The sequence below is a fragment of the Paramisgurnus dabryanus genome, chromosome 20 (genome assembly GCF_030506205.2).
Source record: "Paramisgurnus dabryanus chromosome 20, PD_genome_1.1, whole genome shotgun sequence".
NCBI classification, from domain to species: Eukaryota; Metazoa; Chordata; class Actinopteri; order Cypriniformes; family Cobitidae; genus Paramisgurnus; species Paramisgurnus dabryanus.
The window spans coordinates 11,150,796-11,176,845 of NC_133356.1; the positions used below are offsets into that span (position 1 = coordinate 11,150,796).

General features: G+C 38.0%; 1 protein-coding gene across 1 annotated transcript; it reads left to right on the top strand.

Annotated features, from left to right (window-relative positions):
- Positions 1 to 433: 433 nt before the first annotated feature.
- On the top strand, positions 434 to 25,471 carry LOC135786484 (uncharacterized). Its single transcript, XM_065295952.1, has 16 exons — positions 434 to 1,172; positions 1,304 to 1,354; positions 8,213 to 8,313; positions 8,392 to 8,521; positions 10,597 to 10,640; positions 10,986 to 11,094; positions 11,483 to 11,641; positions 11,723 to 11,840; positions 11,936 to 11,997; positions 12,082 to 12,207; positions 13,844 to 13,923; positions 14,002 to 14,130; positions 14,277 to 14,473; positions 19,696 to 19,825; positions 23,982 to 24,166; positions 25,258 to 25,471. Exons 1-16 carry the CDS (start codon positions 434 to 436, stop codon positions 25,469 to 25,471), a joined length of 2,574 nt encoding a protein of 857 aa, XP_065152024.1.
- Positions 25,472 to 26,050: the final 579 nt, after the last annotated feature.

A 26,050-nucleotide genomic window follows, 5' to 3' on the forward strand; every position in this document is an offset into this window, starting at 1 on the left:
TTTTTTCTGATGCTTCTTGAAGGTGATCTGCTTTGAGATACATTATACATACCACTTAGCTTATGCTTTTAATTTTATTCACACACACAGCAAAGCGGTGTTTTTAGTACTTTCCATATGAAAGGCCCTTAATTGAACCTAGCATTCATCTCAAGTATTCATGGGCCAAAGCATAAATCCTCATCCTATTCTCTTTCAGAGCACTGCTAAGCAACAACCTAAAGAGGGTTTTTATTTTTTATAGCTTGGAAAGGTTTCGATGAGAGGGTCTTGCATATTGATGCTTTGGGAGGTCTGTTTTTTCTTTGCTGTGGTTGTGTTGGTGCATGGGGGGAAAGAGGTGACAAAGACCCATGCTTATCTTTGTAATCTATTTAGTTTTTCTGATTGGTCTGAGCTGGTCAGGGCATTGGGAAATGTGGAAGAAGTAGTAATGGACACAGCAGAACATGCAGATAACCCACGTTCCACCGGTGTGGTACAAAGATTCGTGTGTTGCTTCTGCTTTCGGACAGGTGAGAAAGACTGCGATCAGGAGAATCCACAAAATCCCAGTGCTGTTGTGGATGATGAGAGCATCCATATTGTTGTTGAAGATTTGGGCATAGACAACCCTGGCTTTAGCCTTTCTGAAGTGGAGCACTGCAGGCCGCCTCAACAGAGCACCATGGGTCGTTCTGCCAGTTCTGTGTCCATTTGCCAAAGGGCAGCACAAAAGAAGAAGCTCGCACCTCTTTCCTCCTTACCGCTTCAGTCAACAGTTCATCTGGGGAGCAATGAGGAGGACTTTGTAGATGCTCTTTTATATGGGAGCACTAGTGATAGTGATGGTGATCTCCTGAGACCACCAGTCATCAATCTCATACCACCAACACCTTCTGACGTTATAGATGATGACCAGTTTTTCGACATGAATTCGAAAGAAGAGAGCATGTTGCAAACATCGGGCAGCGAAGGGGTGGACAGTATCGGAAGTGCTGTTAGTGGAGAGCAAGATTGTGAGGAAGGTGTGGAGAAACCAGTCAGAGATGAAGAATCTGATATCAAAAATGAAGAAGGTTTACCTAAATTGGAAGATGTAATGGCCACGAGGAGCAAAGTGGACAAGTCTACCGTTCACTTTTTGAGGAGTATGTTTCAAGTGCCCCCGCTTCCTGAATACCCACGCAAAAGTAAGACGTTTCTTTACGTCAGTATTGTGAGAAGCCGTTGGCACATTTATACAAGATTGGAGGGCATGCGGTTTTTCTAGAATCATGACATATTCTTGTGAACTTGTCAATTCTTATGTTTGCTTTGGCAGGGAGTCTCAATACTGGAGTCAGTTTACTACAGTTCACAGAGCATAATTTGGGTGAGTCTGTTTTGTGATGAATCTTTACAATAGTTTCATCATGGGTGCCCCGGAGCTAATTTGATTTATTAATCACATGTAAAAACTTTGCAAGAAATGTGATGAATAGTTTATTAAGCTGTTTCCTTAAGGTTTGTAATCATCTTTGGATATACTGTACAGTATGAAAAATTATTATTATTGACTCAATCTGTGGTTGTAGGAGGTTTATAAATATTTAGGTTTATTTAACAATCCATTTTTGTCTTTATTAACAGGCACATTTATGTCATGCCATGAAGTTTATTTTCACATCCTCTTTCACGTATAAAATAATTTATGTATAGATTTATTATTTTTTGTTTATTGCCCAGGCATCCTTTAAAGAAAATACTGTACAGTATTACTGGCAGCTGTTTGCCGGTTGTAGATTTAAATGTATGTTACTTAGCAACATTTTGTTCGAAGTTACTTGAACATTAAACATTAACAAGTCTTTATTATTACAGAATAAAACTAAAATAACAGCCTTAGGCAAAGCATTCTGGGAACCAAAATTTGAAGAAAAAACAGAAAAAGGTTGATGAGGATTTCTGATTACCAGAATGCTTTGCATGAGGCTGTTATTTTATAGTTTTATTCTGTAAATACAAAGACTTGTTGATGTTTAATGTTCATGTAACTTTGAACAAACTGTTGCCAGTAAATAATTTAAATCAACATAATCTCACGGAAAATTGTGTTATAGTCACGCAAAATTTGTCAAAGGGACGAAATGCAGCTTTATTTTGTGCCTTGAGCACGAATGCCTTTTTGTGAAACATGGATTTTTTATATAGTTTCTAGTGTCTGTGGCACAACTCTATTTTTCTTGTCATTTTATGTATTGTTCCCCCCCCCATTTTTCAATCATTGTCACTTGGGGTTGGGGTTAGATTTGGGGTTTGGGTTAGGATGTACTTTTATGTATTGGTTTGTACATGTTTTTCTTCCGCTTTTAAAACTATTCTCGCCTGGAGTGTGGGTTATAGTTGGGGTTAGGATGTCTAAAAATGTAACAGAAAGTGATTCTAACCCCAACCCAAGCGGCAATGGTAAGAAAACTATGAGAAAACAATACATAAAATGAAACAAAAAGTTGTGCAATGCACATGAAAAACTATTTATAAGAAATTTGCGTCAAGAAAAAGACATTCGTGCTCAAGGCATGAAAAAAGCTGAATTTCGTGCCATGGACAAGAATAATTGATCTAATTTTGCATGACTATAACCCAAGTTTCCGTAACATCAGTCTTATTTAAATCTACAGTAAATTACTGGAAAAAACAGCTGCATAACTACAGCTTTTTTATAGTGTAGAAATAAAGTTGAATTAGCTTAAGTTATTTCAACTTTATTTTTATAATTTATAGCAATTCCTCACTAGTAAAGTAATTTCAAATTGATTGAACTTAAAAATGTAAGTGCAACAAGGAATTTTTACAGTGCATTAAAAGTGAACAGTAGGATTAACTTAAAAAATTAACTTATCAACTTCAATTGGTAAAATCTGAAATGTTTTGTTTTTCAACTTACATTTTTCACTTACAGTATTTTCACTTGAGCAAAAACTTTTTTTAGGTGTTACCAATTGAAGTCATTTTTTTTAGTTGATTTGCTTAAACTCCAGTCCCACATCCAGTAAACAAAGATTTGTAGGCTATACTACACTTATTGTTGTATTGTTGACTCCTTAGACAAAATGTTAAATGCATTTGGAAGTCACATTGGATAAAAGCATCTTTTAAGAACTATTCACTTATTTTTCTGTCACGTGGCTGCTTAAGCGCGTTGTTTTCACTCACAGCTTTTACTCATCAACAACCACCAAAACCAACATCTCTCTGACTTCATTTTAAACAGTACATTGTGAAAAACGCTGTCATTATTGCATATCCATGCATAAAATTTGAGGAATATAAATACATTTTAAATATATATATATATATATATAAATATTGAGTAGTCTGTGGTCCCTTACTGTGTTGCCATGTGTGTTTATATTTAAAACTAAAACAAACGTTTGACTTTATAAAAGTTCTGTCACATTTCATGAACTTTATTGAGTTGGATCACGTGATTTTCGGTTGGCGAGCTTCAGAAAAGCTCACGTGATTAGGGACCATCAATGCTCACTGTTTTGTGTTGCATTGTGGGAATTTTTAGGGAACGACTGTTCCAGTGCACTGGATTTTGCGATTGAGACCGCCCTTAAATTGGCCGACTCCCTGATCAGTGCCCTGACTACTAAACAAGGGAGCTGATTAAGACACACCCAGGACGTATTTATTGTAGATAAAGCATAACATCGCAATGATTCTGGTTTGAAATATGAATTCAAAATTGTCCTTTTTCTTGACTCATCCTTTTAAAACGCAAGATTTGACTAGAGATATCCCTTCCTCATGCAGCCCTCATTCAGGTGTGGTTTTCTTCTTAAAGGGCACAGTTTAGTACGTGTGGGTGGACGTAACACAGTGCAGGTCTCATCGTGCACAAAGCACGAGCGCATCTCCGGTGTACTCACTGCCTTCAAGAAAAGTTATTCCTCTTTACTGAGAACTAAACAGTTTATTGTTTGGTCAAGAGAATCGACACCTATTGAGTCACAGTTGATGTCTGTGTTCTAACTGGGACACCGGTCTGTGACCAATGGTGAAACGTCTGTTTGAGACAATGTGTCTGAGCTGTGGTAAGGGACCGCTTTTGTATCCAGGATTCCCAAGTGTGAAGTCATATGACCTGTTCTCAAGCATTGCATTCCAGTGGTCCATATGTCTTATTCAAAGGCAATCCGAGCCTTTCAAAACCCTTTACACACCCCATCACTTGATGACACAGCTTATGTGTAGGTTGTGACATAAGTCTGAAGCCACCACCAGCTTTGTCGTCTTAGCAAAGTGTCATTAGTTTTAATAACTATCCAATAAATGATTCTTGTAAAAGTTCAGAGAGCGTGATTCGAATGGTGCCGTGTTTCAAACTGTTTCAAAGTACAGTGGGGTCCTGTGGAGAAGGGGGAAACAGCTGGCAGGGCGGAAAGACCTAGATACTTCCCACGATCCCCAAGGCCTCTCTGACTCTGATCCTCTGAATATCAGTGCAGTACAGACAGTTCAAGCCACATGGTTTCAAAACTTTATTAATCTGTGTTGCATTTGACTGTTTGCAATGAGGCGAATGTGTTTATCTTTTGTACACATATGTGTGTTATTCTGCAGAGAGATCTTGTTGTTGGTTTCCTCAGGTCTTGACCTCTTTTAAGTCCACAGTTTTCCCTGCAGTACAAGCCATGCACATTTCCTCTTCCTGTTCGCTGTCTAGGACGTCCAAAGGTCAGAGCCACGACTGCACTGCGCAGATCGTGCAAAGTGGCCCAGTTTTAAAAAAAATGACATTTTAAGCTTTATGTTATAATCTTAGACATTGCTTAATTTTTTTGCCTTTGTACCTTGAGGGAGCAATTTTTTAAATAGATTTAATAACAAGTTGAATATATTTAATTAATGCAGCTTACTTAAGTGTAGGTTTACAAAGACAGCTTTTGTTGTTTAAATAGGGCAGTTTCATTTCCCATTTAAATGTCAAATTACTTGGACTTCTCACTGGAATAGTCACTCTCTCCTCCTGCTTTTCAAGTCATGTCAAGTTTATTGTCATTCTATCCATGTCCACACGTATACAGTGGAACAAAATGTCATTTTACAGAGTCCACAGCGCTGTAAAACACTACGCAGTTCATTTTGTTAGACAAACCCTAATTTGAAAGTTGGTTAAATGGTCTAATGTAGATAACCTTACGTCAACAAACAGAGCACATGGAGAGAACTTACAACGTTTACTAGAAATGGAAATTCTGTCATCATTTACTCACTCTCAAGTTGTTTCAAACCTGTATGAGTTTCATCAAAATAACAACTTTTGTGTTCAACAGAATAAAGAAACTCATTAACAACATGAGGTAAATGGTGACAAAAGTTTAATTTTTGTGGTGACCCCTTTAAAGGTAGTGTGTGTTAATTTTAGCAGCATCTAGTGGTGAGTTTGCGAATTGCAACCAACAGCTCACCCCTCAATGTCAAAACGCATATGGGTGATTCTCGCGAAGACTTATGAGATGTCATGAAACATTTTGATAAAAAAAAAGTAAATGCAAAGTAAGAGTATCAAAATATGAAGCATACAGTTACAAACATCTCTTCATGTATTTTGCACATGATTTCAAATGACATCATACAAACCAATGTTTTTCCGCATTTAAGGGAAATTTTTTAAGTGTCCATGACTGGATTTGGGTTCTTTGACATGGAAATATTTATAATCCAAAAATCTAAAGCTTCAGTGCATGTTATACCATAAACATTTACAGTAAAGAAACATTTGGTGATCATTGGTAAATGTAGAGACAATAATAAGGAATATAAATGTGTCCAAGACCAATTTTCTCATCCTCCGCAACAATTTTCAATTATTGTTTCAGCCTTCAAGGCACTAACATTTTCAACAAAAAAATTAGTTGTAAGGGACAAAATTGACTGTGACACTCAAGATGGCAATCAGGTAAACAGTTCTTATTTTTCTCTCCATATAAAAGTTGGCATTTTGTTTGTCATAGTACCTAGACAACTTTTTAGTTCTCATTACCAAAACATGAGTTTGTAAATGCATATATTTAATGTAATATCATGTCGCGGTAATGATAATTTTGATAATGATAATCTAAAAAATTTAAATAATTCTATATTTTTTAAATCCTCTAAAAATAATGGTTATAGTTAGTTCAGACCTTAATCTTTTAATCTTAATCAGATCTTAAGCAAAAAATAGGCTTCAAGGGCTTTTAAAAATTTGAATGCTGGACACCTTCTAAATCTGGATTTTGTGAAAATCACCCATATGGTAGCCACCAGAGGACAAACATGTCATCGTCTGAGACAACGTAGGGATGAAACTCGCATCTAGAAACATAAGGACGACTTCCATGTAAGGGGACTCGCGCTGTATGTAGATAAAGATGGCATCGTTACCGAAAGTAAGTTAATACAGTTTATAAAGTTTGAAATATGGATATTTTTCTTCTACAAAATCACATTGATTACCCACAGAAGACCTTTATTAACCCCTTGAAGCCAAGTGGGTTACTTTTGTGAAGGTTGGATGCAATTTTTTGCGGTTTATAGTCATACGTTGTTCCCTGATCCCTAAGTTACGTATATTGTTATAAAGCTTGGAAGGGCTATGACATTTACTAAAATAACTTCAAATGTGTTTGTCTGATGGTGCGTTCATACCAGACGCGGAAGAGGTGGCAAGTGTGAGTAATTTACATGTTAAGTCAATGGAAAGACGCGAATAGGCATCCTACGGCGTGGTAAGCGTGAATGGAGTAAAAAAATCTGACCTTTGGCGGATTTTCGCGCCAAGTTAACCAATCAGGATCTTGCTCTAGCAGTCTCATGATTACAGGAAGAGAGCGGAGGCAGAAGAACAAAACAACAGTGGAGGACAATCATCATCGCTATACGAGACATCTTGGGACTTTTACAGGAATTAAAAGGATCTTGTTTGGAAGAAAGTAAGTGAGGAGATCGAATAATATGGTAAATTGACTTAATTTGAGCTATATAATCCCCTTCCATGACACGAGTTTGCACGTGAATAAACCAGTAAACTCAAAATGTTCAAGTGTCCAACTACGCACTAATAGCGTGTTTTTGCCGTCTCTTACGCGTCTGGTGTGAATGCACAGTGAATCATGATGGACATATATACTGTGTCTCGGATGGCTTGAGGGTGAGTTAATCATTTTGATATTTGGCCAGAGTATCGCTTTAACTAAGCCCTTGCAAATAAACATTTTATTTGTGTTTTAATACTGTAGTTACTTATATGGACATGCAGATAATTTCTTTATTTAAAGAAATTGTCCCCTTATTGTCTCTTGTGCTTTCAATTAGATTTAGTGTAATAGTTATTGTAATAGTGACTTGCAAAGTTACCACAAGTATGTTTACTTATTCTAGGCTTTCATGTTTCAACTAATAAATTTGGCACTGCTGATGTTTAACTGTTGATATAAGGGTTCCCTTGGGAAATGTACAAAGCTGGCACTGATGCTAAACACACGCTGTTTCTTCTAACCAAGAATCGACTTCCGACAAGACTTAATATCATCATTTCAGTGTGACGATTCCCAGCAACTTGTTTATTTTTTATTAGAAAAGAAAGGGGGATACCAAAAGCAGTGTGGTTATGGGAATGCTAGAATGTCTGCTGTCTGTGGGAAACGTAGGATGTCATTGGTCACTAAACTATGCCACTAGTTGGCCAGACAGTCCTCTAGCTTGTCTTTTTATGAGTGCCAGGCTAGTTTTGCAACATCTCACGATCACGTTGTGTGCTGTGTGCTGGCATGCATCTCAAAGTATGTGGACCAGACTCATGATAAATCACTGATGACTGATGCTGCAGGGTCCAAAATAACCACAGTAAAAGCAAACTATTCCAGTCTTCCCTCAACATCATTCGATCAAATATTAGCAATAGCATACAGAGATTAAGGAGCTGTTTCCGGCTGACATTATTAATTTGACACAAATTCCAACCAAGCTTTCAGCTGTGGTCCGCATAGCCCAATACACCAAATATGGTGCTCTGGAGTGTACAGACGGCAATTCGGGACCAAATTTTCCCATGTTAGCATTAAGTTGTACTTGTTTTGTTTCCCAGAGATGGAACTCAGTGACCCAGACAAAGTTCTCTGGGTTCTTCGTTCCCATCCGCTATGGGGGCAATAATTTTGACATCTTGTTGATGTGTCGTTTTACTCATTTATTGTAGATGACCTGAGCAACAAAGATGCCAGCAGGCATGAGTTACTAAAGGAAGAGCTGAGACTACTGCCTCTTAGCAGTAATATAAGCATGCTGACAAACCAAAAGGTAACATCACAAATTTTTTAAACAGGAATATGACTTATAAAACATATATTAATACTCTTATTTGGCATCCTATCGCAGAAAACTGCAGTCAGGTCCTGTAGTTTGGGTGATACAGTTAAGAAAAGTCCTACCTCTTACTCCAAACGTCAAGGAGGAGATGAAATTCTTGAAGATGAGGGGTCACCACGGCAACGAAGGATAACTGTTGGTAATGATGGACAGTGACTTTGCCTTGTGTTGTTACTTGCTCAAATGCACTGTAAGTCAAAATGCGTAAATATATTGACTTTTTATACAATTTAGTTTGGTCTTGTACTGGCCAACCATCCTCCAACCCATATGATTGTTTTGGTCATTTGTCAACTACGACTTTAATATGCCTTAACTAAATTAGCCCCTTTACCAGCAGCAGGTGAATCTTAATAAATTTGGTTATAATTTAGCAATGATGACATGTATTGGAATAGGATTTTCTATTTAAACCAGAAGAATTAGTTTAATTTATATTACATATTACATTATTCAGGAATTTTGAGCAAATAACATACCCATTTATTTATTATATTATTATTATTATTTATATGAAGAAAAAATGCAAAAAGTTATCACTGTCTGCTGTAAATCTCAGATTCAGTGAGTTCACTTATTCAAAAACTGCCGCCAGAAGAATACGTATTAAAAAATAATTGACGACAGGCCAATACTTTACATTGCCGTTACACAGCAGGTGTGCATTATTTTTAAACAATTCAAAGGACCGGAGTCAATTATTACACTTATCCAACGGTTACCACAAACATTGCTATGGTGGTTATTTTAAGGCATTTAACAGGTTAGGTGTACGTTTTACAGAAAAAAAATCAACACCTGTGAAACATCAGAATAAAGTATTCAGCCTTGTGGTATTATATGTCTTTAATTGTGAAATAGCATTGGATCTTGTGTGTCTTGTGACTGATAGCATCATTACGTCAACTTTTATTCTGCTGTTTATTGCTAAATTGCACAATAAAAACCTGTGACTGTACCTTTCATTTGTGTGTTGTGTTTAATACACTGCATTAAAATGACTTTCTTACTTAGTATTTATGTCTTGTTTTCAGTACACATATCTAAAAATTCTTTAATTAAGATGCATTTTCTTGACAAGCAAAATGACCTAAAAAAAATCTTGAAACAGGCTAAAAGAACTTTTCAATTTTTTTTCAGCTGAGCCCTTTGGTTGCTGTGATACTTCTGCTTTGTTTATCAGTCATTGTAAAATGCGCTGGTTGGTTGTTGTGATATTTGTCCAGCCCCTCCTTCACTGTGATTCGACAGCCGTGTGAGAACTGACATGGTTGTGTACACCAAAACTTTTACGCCCGCGGCCGGCGCATGTTTTCAATTGTTTCCAATGGAAGCTCGGCGTTTTTCAAATAAGCCAGCAGCTAGTGGGTTTTTTCCGCGCTGAAAATCGGCACTCAGCGCAGAGAGTTGAAAAGAGATTCAACTTTGGGAGAAAAGCTCCGCTCGTCAATGTCTGTTCTCACACGGCTGCCCAATCACAGTGGAGGAGGGGCGGGACATTGCCACAGCAACCAACCGGCTCCCAGCAGAAGTATCACAGCTACCAAAGCGCTCAGCTGAAGAAAGCTGGCACTCAGCTGAAAAACAGCTGGCATTCGGCGTCCTCAAGGCGTTTTCAGCCGCGTTTAAAAGTTTTGGTGTGTCCAGCCCCTAAGTACGGAAAAACCGCAGAGCACTGGCTTTTACCGCAAAAAAAATTCCTAGCTGCTGGCTTTGGTGTGCACGCTACCTTAATTCAGGAAAAATTTGAGAAAAAATGTCTTACCCCATTAGCAGTTTTTTTGCTTGTTTTAAACATAAATTCACTTCCATTGTATATATTTTTCAAAACAAGACAAAAATACTAAGAAAGTCAAATTTTGCATTGTATAGTTGAAAAAACGGTTGGGCATAGGGTAGATGCTCCAAAATATCTTTTAAACCACAAATGTTTATAAAACCATTTCTAATTTTACAAATGCATAAAATTAAATGTTGTTAAAAAGTTGTTCAAGGAAAACAACATAACCACAGGTTGTAATACACTGCTGGCTGCTAGAGGGCGCTTATCTCTAACACGTAAGCTGCTTGCACAAATTAACTATGAAGTCATTATTTTTTGAAGACACCCATGTTTCTAATTGTAATACAAATCAGCAGTGTATGTGCTAGTTAATAATTATATCACTCATGAAAATGCAAATGTTTATTAGTATAATTTTTTTCTTCTCTCAGCGTCCTACATTCCCCATTCAAATGATCACATTGGAGAAGATACGGTAAAGGTAATGCTACTTTTTGCTTTTTGTGTAAAATGTGTAAAAAAAACATTAGCTTTAGGCTATACACAAGTACACTCATGCTGCGTCTGTTATGGAAGCCGAAAAATCTATGGTTAAATGAAAATCTATTAAAGTTAAGTTGGTCTTATTTTCAGTCATTTATGGTGGAATGTTCTAAATTGGTCTTTTTGTGTGAACATGTCCTTCATCTTACATCAACATGAAGTGATAAACTCTTAAACAGTTATTTTAAGTGGATGAATGTGTCAGTACTGTATGCATACACGCCATGACCTTTAAAATTAATTTGTATTTGTTTTTTTTGTGTCTGTCTATATGTAGCGGGATTCTAATGAGCAAAAAGTCAAAACTCTAGCGGAGTTGAACACAGAAGAGATCTGCCGGTGGTTTAGTAAAATTGGTTTACAGAAATGTCTTCCCTTCATTAGAGGTAAAGCACAGTGTGCACTTTTGTTTTTGTCATTTTCCAACCCATTTTCTTTTTTTTCCCACAAAACATTCAAAGAGACAAAAGCACCGCAAAGCAATAACTGTTCAGATTATGTCTAACTCATTTGCACTTGTAGCCTATTGCACCAGTTTAAAAAGAATTTCCATGCATTTACTTATAAAAGAGAAAATAACATTTAATAGGTGGTATACTGTTGCACCATAGAGATCTTTACCATTGCTGTTTAATGGTTTACAGAACCTATTTTTACAGGATTCGAACCAATAAAGAGCTATTTTAAAGATACATAAGTGTTATTTATCAGAAGCACCAGATTGGATTGATGCTAATAATAACGCTGTGGCTTTGGGTGGATCAAACCCTACAGAGGCAGAACTCAATGGATCTCACATTGCCTCTATTGACCTCAACACCCTTGAAATCCTTCAAGTGTCCAGCCTGGAGGAGAGAGAGAGTTTGCTTTCGGCCATCTACAATGAGTTACATCCACCAGACTCCACCACCCAGCGACTCGATGCCCTCCTAGGTACCATACACACAACCATTACAGAGTTCAAATCCAAGTTATACATACAGTATATATAAAATCTGTGTGTCTTTGAAACAGAAATGTTTGGTCCACACAACGTTGAGAAATTCACAGCGGCTTTGGTGTCTATGACCAAGTCAAATTCATCTCCTCACATAAGTAGCATCAACATGAACAGGTGCTCCTTCAAAGTCAGGTAGAGACTTTTTACTTTCCTTCCTACATTATTTAAAGTGTATGCGTTATTGTATTTACTGGTCCATCTGAGGATGTTTCATGTTTTTCCCATAGGCAGAAAGAGCAAAACACCATTGGTCAAAAGAACTCACATCTTGTGGAAATCACAATCAAAGGTAACATTCTCTCCATGTTTAGGGTGCATTTACTTTTGAAGCTAAGAAAAATGCAATAAAATTGCATTTCGTGAATTTTTTCAGCATCAGATCGAATTGTTCATCTGCGGACTCCTAGAGAGACAAGTGTGGGTAAAGTGATGGAGTCCTGTCTGAGGATGCTGGGAATCAATGAGGACAAAGATCATTTCAACCTTAAGGGCAAAGAAGGTTGGTATGTACATACAGTATAGTAGGGTCTAAAAGTTTGAGATCACTAAAAATGCTTTTTTAAATCAATTATTAAAACTTTACACATTGTACAGTCAGCAGAACATTTTTTTGTTTTTTGGTGAGAATTTGATTGAGTATTGAGTACCACACAATTTTAGGTTTTGAAAATGTTGCAAAACCAACGTATTTTATAGTTTTATTTATTAAGATTCTTTGTTTTAAGGTTTTAAGTATCTTATACTAATCTATTTGGATTTTTTTATATTTAAATTATATACTCACCTAAAGGATTATTAGGAACACCTGTTCAATTTCTCATTAATGCAACCAATCACATGGCAGTTGCTTCAATGCATTTAGAGGTGTGGTCCTGGTCAAGACAGTCTCCTGAACTCCAAACTGAATGTCAGAATAGGAAAGAAAGATGATTTAAGCAATTTTAACCACTCATTACAACCAAGGTATGCAGCAAAGCATTTGTGAACCCACAACACGCACAACCTTGAGGCGGATGGGCTACAACAGAAGAAGACCCCACCGGGTACCACTCATCTCCACTACAAATAGGAAAAAGAGGCTACAATTTGCATGAGCTCACCAAAATTGGAAAATTGTGGCCTGGTCTGATGAGTCAGAATTTGGCGTAAACAGAATGAGAACATGGATCCATCATGCCTTGTTACCACTGTGCAGGCTGCTGGTGGTGGTGTAATGGTGTGGGGATGTTTTTTGGCACACTCTAGGCCCCTTAGTGCCAATTGGGCATCGTTTAAATGCCACGGCCTACCTGAGCATTGTTTGTGACCATGTCCATCCCTTTATGACCACCATGTACCCATCCTCTGATGGCTACTTCCAGCAGGATAATGCACAATGTCACAAAGCTGGAATCATTTCAAATTGGTTTCTTGAACATGACAATGTGTTCATTGTACTGAAATGGCCCCCAAAGTCATCAGATCTCAACCCAATAGAGCATCTTTGGGATGTGGTGGAACGGGAGCTTCGTGCCCTGGATGTGCATCCCACAAATCTCCATCAACTGCAATATGCTATCCTATCAATATGGTCCAAAATTTTTCTTTCAGCACCTTGTTGAATCAATGCCACGTAGAATTAAGGCAGTTCTGAAGGCGAAAGGGGGTCAAACACAGTATTAGTATGGTGTTCCTAATAATCCTTTAGGCGAGTGTATGTTTCATTACAGACTGTTATTGTCGTTTCAGACTTTTGAACCCTTCTGTATGAGGATCTTAAGCCTTTTAAGCATATACAATGTATACAATATTATAAATGACAACAATTTTAGTTTAGACTCTAAGGGTAACTTGAATACTTTTATTTTAAATGCACTGAGTAGATGTTAATATACTGATTTTTTAGTACATTTTTGTCTACCATATCCATTATAGTGCTTTGAGTATGTGCCAATCCTTAAAAAAGCAAACCAATGTATGGCCGATTTATTGTATTATATTTAAGGCTTTTACTTTTGCCATCTATATGGAAAAGAAAACCATTTAACCTTACGTTCAGAGAGAACCATATATATGGCTTGTGGCTTGTAAGTGCTCTGGAATTTACACAGTTAATTTACTTTTACATACCATCTCTATTTTTCCACATGTTTTAGATGAGTTCTCCCCTGCGCAGCAGATTGGAGATTTGCCTGGTTCGGAAACGAGACTAATGGAGCTTCACTTGTGTAGAAAGGTACAGTAGACACAATCTAGTAGAGGGATACTGTATGTTGAGAGAGTACAAAGATAACTTTTGCCTTTTAAAACACAGAAAGATTCAGATTCTGCAGAGGCCGTTATTTGTACTGCTGATGATATCCAGAGCAAAACTCCAAACAGTGCTGGAAAGATTCGAGAACTTAACCAACAGGTGGTCTCCCTTCAAAATGTCATCATACAGGTAAATAATTCCTGCTCTATTGTATGGAATAGTGGATTATGGACCAATGCATGTCAATCTGTCTGAACCTAAAGTCTCTTTTATAGATTAATTCATATAACTTAACATGATTATGTTTTTAGAGCTATGTTTTGTTTAATAACCAGGTTCAAGAGATTTACCACGGCCTGGTGGCTTTCTGTTCAGAGCTGAAGAAGATGGAAGGAGAGATTGATGTTGAGCAGCTCGACAGCTTGGAACTGAGGAAATGTCTCAGTCAAGCCCAAAACAATCTGAAGAGTAAAAGACAGAGCCTTCAAAAACTCAGGGACAATCTGAACACTGGACCAGCGCAGAAGATAAAGTATGAGCTCTTTGTAGTTTGGTGATGTGCTTTTCATGTCATGTGTGCTGTTTTGATAATTATTCTTTATTTTAGTGCTGTGTTGACAGCACAACACACTAGAAAAGGTATCTTTACGTGTTATTTAGAGATTTTGTCCTGATCAACCACTTCAGCTGCAAGCTACAGTACATTTTATATGAAAAAAAATGTTCAGCATTGCATCTGGTCACTTGGAAATTCTGTCAATAGGGTTGTAATGGTATGATATGTCAGACTGATCTTATGGAAAGTCATGTAGAAATATGTAGAAACCAATACACAAATGTACATTCCCAAATCTAACCCCAAGCAAGAATGATTTAAAAATAGGTGGAAAAAAGAGAAAACAATACATAAAATGATACAAAAAAGGCAAGACATGGACACAAAAAACTATTTATAGAAATTTGTGTGAGTGACACAAAAAAATACATTTTTGTGCATGTGCCACTGCTCTGATTAATGAATAAATTAATTAAATTTTTTGTGACTAAAACACGACTTTCCGAGAGATCATGTTGGATATTTGAAACGTGAAATGAAGTTGCATATGCGCAACCGTGGATAAGCAGATGTTCACGGTATGATAACCGTGCATGCCAATACCGCCATACCGTTACAACTCTAGTTGTCATGCATGCACAGTACATAGGGCAGCTTGTAGTTTTGCGTACCGAAAGTCTGAAAAACCATGGCCACTTTGAATGCCCAAGGACCTCACAAGAGACTGACATATGACTGACACGTAAAGCAACCAATAACATTTCGCTTTGACGCATCAAAACTCTTGGACGTCTTTATTCCGTGAACCTTGCATACTTTTCGGCTTTGTGTTTTTCAAGGCAGCCATGATTTAACGCGACACACACGTCTCCTGGAAACCCTGCGTAATTCAACCAATCTGACTTTTAAAGCTGCTAAAGTTTTTCCAGAAAAGTGTGCCATCTGCATCAGACATTGAGGCTGACTAGACAGATTGTAAAAAACACAGAATGCTGTGTGAACACAACCGTATTAAAGGAATATTCCATTTTCTTAAAAGAAAAATCCAGATAATTTACTCACCACCATGTCATCCAAAATGTTGATGTATTTCTTTGTTCAGTCGAGAAGAAAGTATGTTTTTTGAGGAAAACATTGCAGGATTTTTCTCATTTTAATGGACTTTAATAGAGCCCAACATTTAATACTTAACTCAACACTTAACGATTTTTTTTCAACAGAGTTTCAAAAGACTATAAACGATCCCAAACGAGACATTAGGGTCTTATCTAGCAAAACGATTGTCATTTTTGACAAGAAAAATAAAAAATATCCACTTTTTAACCACAACTTCTCGTTTAAATCCGGTCGTGATGCGCCAACGTGACCCCACACAATACGTCATGACGTCAAGAGGTCACAGAGGACGAACGCGAAACTCCGCCCCAGTGTTTACAAGTGTTGAGAACGAGGACCGTTCCTACGTTGTTGTATGTGGAATGAAACTAATTAATGTCTTTGTGTCAGTTTATTGTTTACAATGGTCCGCAAATGTGCGTTTTATATATGTAACACGTGACCTCCCTACGTCACTACGCATTTACGTTAGGTCCCGCTGAACCGGATTTAGATGAGAAGTTGTGCTTTAAAAGAGCATATTTGTTATTTTTATTGTCAAAAATGACAATCGTTTTGCTAAATAAGACCCTTATGCCTCGTTTGGGATTGTTTATAGTCTTTTGAAACTCCGTTGAAAAAAACTGTTAAGTGTTGAGTTAAGAATTAATTGTTGGTGTCTATTAAAGTCCATTCAAATGAGAAAAATCCTGCAATGTTTTCCTCAAAAAACATAATTTCTTCTCGACTGAACAAAGAAAGACATCAACATTTTGGATGACATGGTGGTGAGTAAATTATCTGGATTTTTCTTTTAAGAAAATTGAATATTCCTTTAAGCACTATATGTAGTGATGTTTAATGCTTTATATAGAATCCATTGCGGCTGGTTAGGAAAAAAACATAATCGGTTAAGTTGACACGTTGTTCCAGCCCTGCTTTATATTTCTTTTATTCTACAAAAACTATAAATTGGTAAATGTTTACAGTTACTAGCAATACATTAATAGTACAGTATCTACCCAATACAGCTTAGAGCAGTAGTTTTTATATCAATATGGTTAACTTAAAATGCTAATTTGCCATAGTTTTTTAGGAATATCTTTTTTTGGGATTTTAGGAATAAGACACTCTAAAAAAATGCTGGGTTCTTTTCAACCCAGTGTTGGGTCAATAATTTGTGACAAACACAGCTGTTGGGTTTAATTAACCCTTGTGTGGTGTTCGTATTTTTGTTACTTAGACGATGTTTGTGGGTCTGGTGGACCCAGAGCATTATTAGTATCTTAAACCAATGCATTCATACAAATTTATGTAATATTGTTTACAGATGTTAACTTTAGCCTTATTGCAAGTAATATAGACAGAATTTATGGTTAATATTGGTCATTTACCACTGGTAGAGGACTATTTATAAACTAAAGTGCCATTAGTTTTTGTGGTAATATGAAATAAAAGAAGAAAATTCTATTCTGATCCAGATATTGGGGGGGAAATCATATTTATCTTAAATAAGTATAAATGAAACAAAGTTTTTCATCACTGTTGATGTTTAATTATTTGAACTTTTTGAAATTGTACTCATTCGTGTCAGTCTACACAGCACAGGCCCCAAACTGAACAGATGCCGTATCATCATAAGACATCATCCACACTAAACACATAACCTGTTCATGCCAGCCAACACAACACATAAGAAGCAAATTTTTTATGTGTAGCTGTGTTGTGTATGCATTTCTTGCATTTTATACACATATACTGTGTCCATCTGGTCCACACACATTGAAGTACAATGTGTTGCTATTGGCCACAACTTAGAATGATGAAAATACATGGATAATATTTTACTTTTTCTATTATTCACGCTCTCTCTCTCTCACACACACATCTTTGTGGGACATTTGGTCCCCACAACGTGATAAATACTGTAGCAGGAACACACACCCTAGGTTTTGTGGTAAACCCATGGTTTTACAAATGGTAATCAATATACCAAATAACCATGATTATTACTCTTTTACTACAATAAAACTATGGATTTTTTATATGGTAAAATGTAGAATGGTTCCTGTTAGACAGAAGGTAAAGTGTTTGGGACAGTAGGTACAGACAAATGTTCATGCACGGCATATAACATGTTGTATCCTTGCGGCATTACAGCAAAAGCAGAAGGAGAAAACTCTGACATGCATCCATCACATATGTACAGACATGTATACAAACACACTCATGCACTCACAGGAGTCCCAGATAGGAGAAAAACAGAGTAAAGTTACATAGCACATTCAATTTTTACACTTTTATTAACCCCGGGTCCAGTGGACCCGAACACCACATATGTAATATAATTGTGTAGGGGGGGTGTACAGTGTACATTAATTATAAAGTTGTTTATTTTTATGTTCTTCATAGAAAATGAGCCAAGGCCAATGAATCTGAGGTTGAAACAACAATTAATTGCATAATTTTTCTTTCAGTAAACATTCAAAACGGGTCCCACAGACCCGAACACCACACAAGGGTTAACCCAGAAAATGTTTATATTTGACCCAACAGTGGGTTAAATCAATCCAGCATTTTTTGTTTGCAACAACACAGCATAGATTAAATTACAACTCAATGTGTTGGGTTCATCACTTTTTGACCCATTGCTAGGTTGAAAATAACCTATAGTGCAGTTTTAGGTTGGAATAGTAAATCTGGATTTTGAAACTACAGTATATCAATGCATACAATAGTTACATGCATACACAAACTAAAATGCTTGTGGTGGTTGTTATCCTTATGTAGCAACAGTTTGCAATTTTAAAGCATGCAACGGTTTCAAAATATATTTTAAGGTATGCCTGTGTGTATTTTGTGAAACAAAGCTTAACCACAGACTTGTTTAACCCATAAATCAAAAAACACTCCTCCAAAATCACATTAGGAGCCAACAATGGCTTGAACGATAGCAATTCCCATCAGAGTTATAGGACTGAACAGCTATTAAAAATAAAACATACTGATCTAGAACATAATACGAGTGGCAGTCCGACAGCAATATGGGATTATCGCAGGGAATTGCAGTGGGAAAGATTAATCCATTGGTCTTCATGGATAATGATGTGTGTCTCTTCCAAAAGGAAACCTGGAAGAACTGATGATGAACCATGAGCTGGTTTTGGATGCCCTGAATGCAATTTCCTCCTCGTAGAGACCCTGTATCCTGTGATTTTTGATGCTCTGTTTACAGTTCATTTAGTTTATTTTTCTGTGGCGTCAGTGCTTCGGGTTGCTTGGACGACAGGAATGTAAAAACCACAGATCTTTCGTAATTTCCCAAATTTTTGAAAAAGCACTGCCTGGTCCACCTCGTTCCAGCAGTGTGTTCTGCATCTATAATTTGACCGCACCCATCATGCCAGTATTAGGGTTTTAATGATACCCTAACATACAATATAACATCTATGTGGTTCTGACGATGTTAAGCAATACTCTCAAACGTAGCATATCTGGTTAAAATTTACTCCTTTGTTTGCATCATTAGGAGAAAAAGTTACATCTATAAATAGACTATAACATGATAATAAGCTCATATACAGTATGAAATGTGTAAAATGTATTTAAAGATAGAAAGATCTCATAATGTAAAAAGACAGTAAACTTTGTTAAACACGAACCCGTACCTGTTTAATTTATGAGGTGTATAAATAAAGAGGGGCTGTTTGAAGGAAAGGCCAGTGTGGGTCTCACCCGGTTGTTTCCTGCTTTCCTTCAGCATTACGACCTTTGATTTATTCTGACATATTTTCCAGCTGGAAAGATTGAGTGCAGGAATGAATACGAGTGTGTGAAAATTCTGCCATGAATCAATATGTCCAGGTTGTCATGAATTACTTGATAAGCCACTTAACTTGAAGTTCTTATTGTTTTCTGTTTCGTTAGGTCTTGAGTGTTTTCCCAAACATATCTTTCAAGCTTCAAGGTTTTTGGATGAGAGTAATCTAAAATATTTGAATCAAAGAAACGCATTTTGATCGCAAACCTTTCCAGAATGATCCCAATCCTAATATTCGATTAAGATTATGCTTAACAGAGCATTGTGTTTATGTACTCCTCAGTCGAGCAGAAGTCCGGCTGCTGGAGAAGATGAGACTGAACTGCCAGGTTTTTAAAGAAGAGATCACGCTGGTCCACCTCAACCGGCAGGTGGCTCACCTGCGTGCAGCTCTGGAGAAGATCCAGGCCAAGGTGAGACAGAAACCCCCTTTTTTGATACATGTTCCTCGAGGTTCTCCGGGGGTCCTGGTGCAGTATAAAATGATATAGCGTTGACATGTGAATGCAGGCCAGTGGTTATTATTTTTGGCCACATTTTAATGAGGCTGAACATATGGTACTAATGTGAGCATTACAGTCTTGGCTTTCCAGATATGCAAGCACTGCACCGTACGGTCATACAAAAACATTTGAGGGGAAAAATGAATGCAGTTAATCTACATGAAGCACTTCGATTACACTAACGTATAGTTATTGCTCGTTCATATTGTTTGTTTTTGCCTCGAGTTTATTTGACTTCTATTGAAACATCTTCATGGAAATTTCATGGTCTCCTAGCTAGCTGATTTACCACAACGCTGCTCGCTTTTCAAATGCCAGGATGAGACGAAATGCTTGGGAGCAGCTTGACGCTAAGTGTAAAACTATCCAGGTTGTGGCCGTGCCGTTGATTTCTTCCCACCTCCGTCCTGCTTTAAAGCGGCTCTTTCATCTCATCGGTTGAGACCTAACGAGGTGCCATGAAAAGACACATGCCGACTGGGGCTTTGGAAGAAAAGAGCGTGTCACGTTGCCGCCCTCAGGCCACAGTCTTTAGGTGCTGTGTTGGTGGGAACGAAGCCGTGGCGCTAATGTTTATCATATGACCTAATCAGGGGAAAGGCGCAGGTCAGGACACAGAGCAGTCTGGGAACTAATACAAGCTCGGGCCTAATAAGGAGCAGGCTGCCATTTATTTTCCTGAGATCATCTGACAATAAGGAAATTTTTCATCATCGGCTGTGATATCCGTCGGCATGTCGGAATAAGCAGGAAGTGGGAGGGAGGAGTTGTAGAAATAGAGCAATTATTGTTTAAAATGTATAGAGAACTTAAAGGGGAAAACCCCTCAAAATAATATAGCATGACTCCATCCTCCACGAAACCATTCCCACCCCCCTCTCTCTATCTCTCTCACTTTTTCATTTCAATTTAAATATGCCTCATTTCCCTTCAAGCCAGAGATCGAGGTTATAGACCCAGATTAGGTTTCACTATTCTCATGGGAAAGGTGGTTGAGATACTGCAATTGCGGCCAAGCACGAGAGCTCTCGGTAGTAGGGCTCACTTATATTATTGCCTCTTCGTGATGTCTCGGCGGTCACTGTGTTGAGCTGCAATGGCGGCTAAAAGGCCCAGTGGCTAATAGTTGTGGCTCTGTCAGAGATTTATAGTCCATCTTGAGGTTGCCATTTCAACGCTACACTGCACTCCAGGGTCTTGCGAATCCATTGTAACTGACAGTTCTTCACGTATGCCATTAATACCATCCTTTCTCATGCGAAACATAATCTTACAATCCAGGATTTGGCATGGCTTCATCTCCTATCTATCACGAGTGAGGGGATTTCTAAAGGTGTGCCCTCATGCAACGTGCAGCACCTCCCAACTTTTTACGATTCTAAAAACCATTTATTAAGTTTCATTCTGTATTTTTAATGTTTATCTTGTTCTCTGGTTTCTGTTACCTCAGGGACCAGAATTACTTTTGTAATTTGTTTCTTACCACCAGGTTAATGTGAGTGGTAGATGAGATCTGAAACAAGTACATTTGCGGGCAAAAGTAACGTCTTGGGGGGGGGGTGTATAATATTTGCTTTTTATACCCCTTCAGGTAAGATTTAAAAAATGAGGTGTGTTGTACAAAATGGCCAAAACTTTGGAAAAAATTAATTCATCAAAATGGCAAACCATAGCATACTGTATTATGGAATTCGGGTTTTTATTCAAATTTAGAAAAAAGCATAGAAAAACAAAAATCTCACAGGTAATAAAGCATACAATGGCTACAATTTTATTTGGTTTTTACAGTATATTTGTTAATCCTTTGTTAATATTGGTAGCCATTTTCCTGGGCTGTGTCTTTATAAGCTGCACATGTTGTGTGTAATTTCTTGCCAAACCTCCTTAAATTCTTTTAAACACATTTTTCTTTAGACACATCAATGCAACATGCAAACAAAACGTTTAATGCACATTTAAGAAAATATTTGAATAAAGAGCAAAGATGTCAAATGTTCAAAGGTCACTAAAATGATTAATTTCAAAGTACCTGCCCTCTTGCTTGGGTCTCTTAGGTAAACAGGGCAAATTTGAAAAGGTTTGAGTTATGCATCCTGCCCAAAGGAACCCAAACTGTGGGGTGATAAGGGCTCCTAAACGTTTCTCAGGGGGGTTTCCTGCGTGAGCTAGCCGTCTGGTGCCCACGATTGGGGAGAGGCTCAGTAGCTGTGGCCGTAGGGCTTTCACACGCCGGTAAAGTCAAGCCCTCACCTTTTTTTGTTGGGTGTTCAAAGAAACCCGATCATTCTGCATCCATCTCACTTCCTGTATTCAGTCTTTGTCTCAGCGTTTGGTTTGGGGCTGTGTGGCTTATATGATCTTATATGACGCTTACCTGTGATGAACTCCTTAGATAAAGTCTTACGTGTATTGTAATTTATTTTTTGGACTTTGGTTCATCAAGATGCACTGAACATTTTAAATACTTAACTCCAAAATAAATTTTGTGATTGAAGTATTTATTTGGCGACTTTTTATCTGTGGTCGTATCTGAGGCTTAGTGGTACCTTTTATGGGGGTTTCCTGGACAGGGTTTATCTTAGGACCTGTTTACATGAGAACGCTCAAGGGTAAAAATGTGTGGAAATCTTAAAGAGTAGCTAAACCCTAAACCAACTTTTATAGTTAATGATCTGTAAGAATGGGGCTTTATTAGTGCTGTTCATTGATTTGAGTAACTTTTTTAAACATTTGGGTATAAAGTGTTTCAGTGCTATAATATATGGTGTAAAAATGTCTAAGTGCTGCCCTCTTCAGGTTGAACGGTGGCTACTGCAGTTGAATTTTCCTATAGACTGTTGCGGTACCGCGTGACATAAGTGGTACGACCCTATGTAAGGAATTTGAAGCTCACCACACCCTTGTTACGATCTTTGTATGAGCTTAGTTTGTCCCCTCTATCTCCGTTGGCGTCTGTCCACTTTTCTTGCATTTTTCAAATATTGCCAGTGGGTGGAGTCAGGCTCTGAACAGGGGTTTAGTTACGCTTTAAAAACGCTCTACCGTCACGTTTCCAACTAAAAGGTAAAAACGCTTACGGTGGCTCTTGTCGTGTACGCGTTTACATCACAGGCATGCGCCAGTTCAGGAAAATAACAACAAACATGTCTAATTATTTCCATATGTCGGACCTTCAAGTTGCCATAGCAGCTCTGATAAATAGTAATTTCAGCAATTGTATGAAGTATTCACAGCTAGTATTACTGATCAGAGAAGATGCATTAATTACCTCTATCAAATTGTTGATACTTATTAGAGAAAAACCAGACAGCTTTAGACGAGACCTGGGAGAACAAGGAAGAAGGTTGTATGCATGCAGGTGCGTGGACTTGGTGTTGTTGTGTGTCATTGCTTCACATATTGCCACCTAACCGCCTGGAGTACATACCAAATCAAATATCACACACTTTTGCGTCACCATATGCATGCAGATCCCCCCCCAAAACGCTTGTATCAACGCGGAAAAAAAGTGAAAGCGCAACAACACTTTTGCGTTTTCCCTTTAGATCGTTTCCGTGTAAATGTAGCCTTAGTCCCAGACTAAAATGCATATTTGAGCTGCCTTAAATTAAAAACTCCTTGCACTGACGTATCTTAACATATATCAGTGTCATTATTTGATCTCAAGATGTACACCAGTATTGTTTTTTGTAAACACTTCTTAACTGTCCTTAATCTAAACCCTGTCTGGGAAACCACCCCATAAAGTTTTAGTAACGTTCACTAGTAAAAATTGCTTGATATAAATGACAGCTTGCAGATGAAACGGGTTTAAAACTGTTATAAACCTTTTAAAACATTAGTAATGGCGTCTGCATGTGTTAAAAGACTCGACATGCTGTGCATAGTGTGGAGTCTGTCAGGTACGTTGACTCATTAAATTATAGAGTTCAGTGGTCAGCTCAGAGGAGACTGTCAGCTATGACACCTCACGCTTTCAGAGTCTACGGCTCTCTAGTTCAGGCACTATAAAACAACAGTGAGAGCCGCCAGCTATTCACTGCTTTTGATGCTGTTTTTCTTGCAGGAGAGAACTGAGAGGACGAGCATATCTTTGACTCAGCTGGTCTCGTTGGAGTCTCCTGTCATGCTTGTGGCCACCCAGATGAAAGCAAATCCAGACGGTCATTACGGTTTCTGTGTACGCAGAGTGGAGGGCCGAGGTCTGATGGTGATACATAGTGAGGGTACTCCACTGTGTGTAAATGACAGGTACATATCAATACATTTATATTAGCTAAAGGTATTTACAAGGTACCTGGGATCAAACCTAGTACATTTTGTGCTGCTAATGCAATGCTATTCCATTGAACTACAAGAATCGTGTAATTGGTTTAATCTTACATAAAATGAACCATGTATATTTTATAGTTTAAAGGCATATTTTCTTGATATTAATAGCGTTAAAACTACAGTGTTGATGATTACAGAATTTTCATTTTTGGCACACTGTTCCTTTAAGTGTTCCATTAACTCGAACCATTGGGTCATGGTCTTAAAAAAACAATTCATATGTGAAAGAATGTGAGAAAAAAGAGGTCAGCTCAGTGCAATAGATGTTTTGATGAATTAAACCTCTAATTGGCCTCTCGTTAAACAAGCCAAGAGACGTTCTGAAGTTTCCAGCCTTTAAGAGCAGAGAGGATCACAGAGGTTCCATCAGCCCTGGTGTTTTTTCCCATGTTGCTATGGAAATTTTTAGGAGGCAGAGGGAATAACAGGAAAACACTGAAATGTAAAACTTGGATGGCTGAGTATGAGAGGAAAAGGTAAAAAACAAAAAAGCGAGAATATAAGAACTTGCAGTTTAAGCGTTCCATTTGTGAGCTCATAACCATGATAAGTACATCCAAACACACATACATAAACACATGAAAAACATGTTATGAGTCTTGGTCAACCAGAAGCAGAGGGAGAGAAAAAAAACAAATAAAAAATTTGCATATGCAGCACTGGAAACTGAGTGGATTTGTGTATTGGTAGCTAATTGCCAAATGTCTGGCAAATAAATATAAAGGCTAAAGTTACTTATTTCTAGAATGACTAGACTTTAAATAAAATATGTTTTCAGTTTTTCGTGTGATCCACTGAGGACATTTTGAGGGCATAAAATCAAATAAACAGACGGTTTGCCTTTGTGCTGATTATTTCAATATTGCAATGCCTCTTTGCACATTTAAGCTTTTTTGCATGATTTGCATCATGAAAACTGTTTAAATATACCTGCTTAATACATATTGCATTCATATAGATTATTGATTTATCTGGTGTCAATGTTTTGAGGATGCGGATCTCTGTTGCAGGCTGGTGGAGGTCAATGGTGTGAGTGTTTTGGGGAGCAGTGAAGAGGAGCTGAAGATTTTGCTTAAGACGCCTGACGCCCACATCATTGTTCTGCGCCAACTACCCCAACAGACTCTGCAGCAAAACCTTTCTGATCTTAGACAGACTTTAACTCTGAGTGATGACCAGAACTTACAAGTGCTAGAGAAACACCATGTAATGCTATCCAACTAAACACTGATGTTTTTTTAAACTACATACTACTAAGGGCGCACTCACACTGACCAAACCAAACCGCGCTCGGGCGCGTTTGACCCCCAAAGCCTGGTTTGTTTGACTAGTGTGATTGCTCTGTTCCGCGCCCGGGCGCGGATTGGTTATTCGCGCCACGGCCGGGTTGCAGAGGTGGGCCGGAGCGCGGTTCACTTGGGCTCAGGCGCGGAAGGCTGTGGTGTGAGCGCAATCGCGCCTGAGCGCGATTCAAAAGGTGAAGACGTCAGCTGCGCGACCACTCACCTTCATCTGCCTCCATAAAAACCTTTTGATTCGCGCAGCGGGGTTACGTGAATGTCTGAGCTGCGCACGTGACAGACAGTGCCGGCGCCAGCCGAGCGCTGATGAGGGGGCGTCTAAAATACCAGAGGGGGCGATCACATGAATGCATATAATTCCCCCAGCTAGAAAATACATAGGTTTGGTACATTAAGTTTTAAAGTGTTATAAACAAACATCTCTGTAATACAACCACAAAAACTACAGCTATAGTGAGCAACGTACAGAGCTCTGAACAATACAACAACCACAAAAAAAACG

Excerpts from the sequence above, each read along its gene's own strand:
- LOC135786484 (XM_065295952.1), top strand. The coding sequence starts at position 434 with ATGGACACAGCAGAACATGCAGATAACCCACGTTCCACCGGTGTGGTA. Across the intron at positions 1,173-1,303 it reads TCCTGAATACCCACGCAAAA|GGAGTCTCAATACTGGAGTC; the intron begins GTAAGACGTTTC and ends TTGCTTTGGCAG. Across the intron at positions 14,131-14,276 it reads TTCAAAATGTCATCATACAG|GTTCAAGAGATTTACCACGG; the intron begins GTAAATAATTCC and ends TTTAATAACCAG.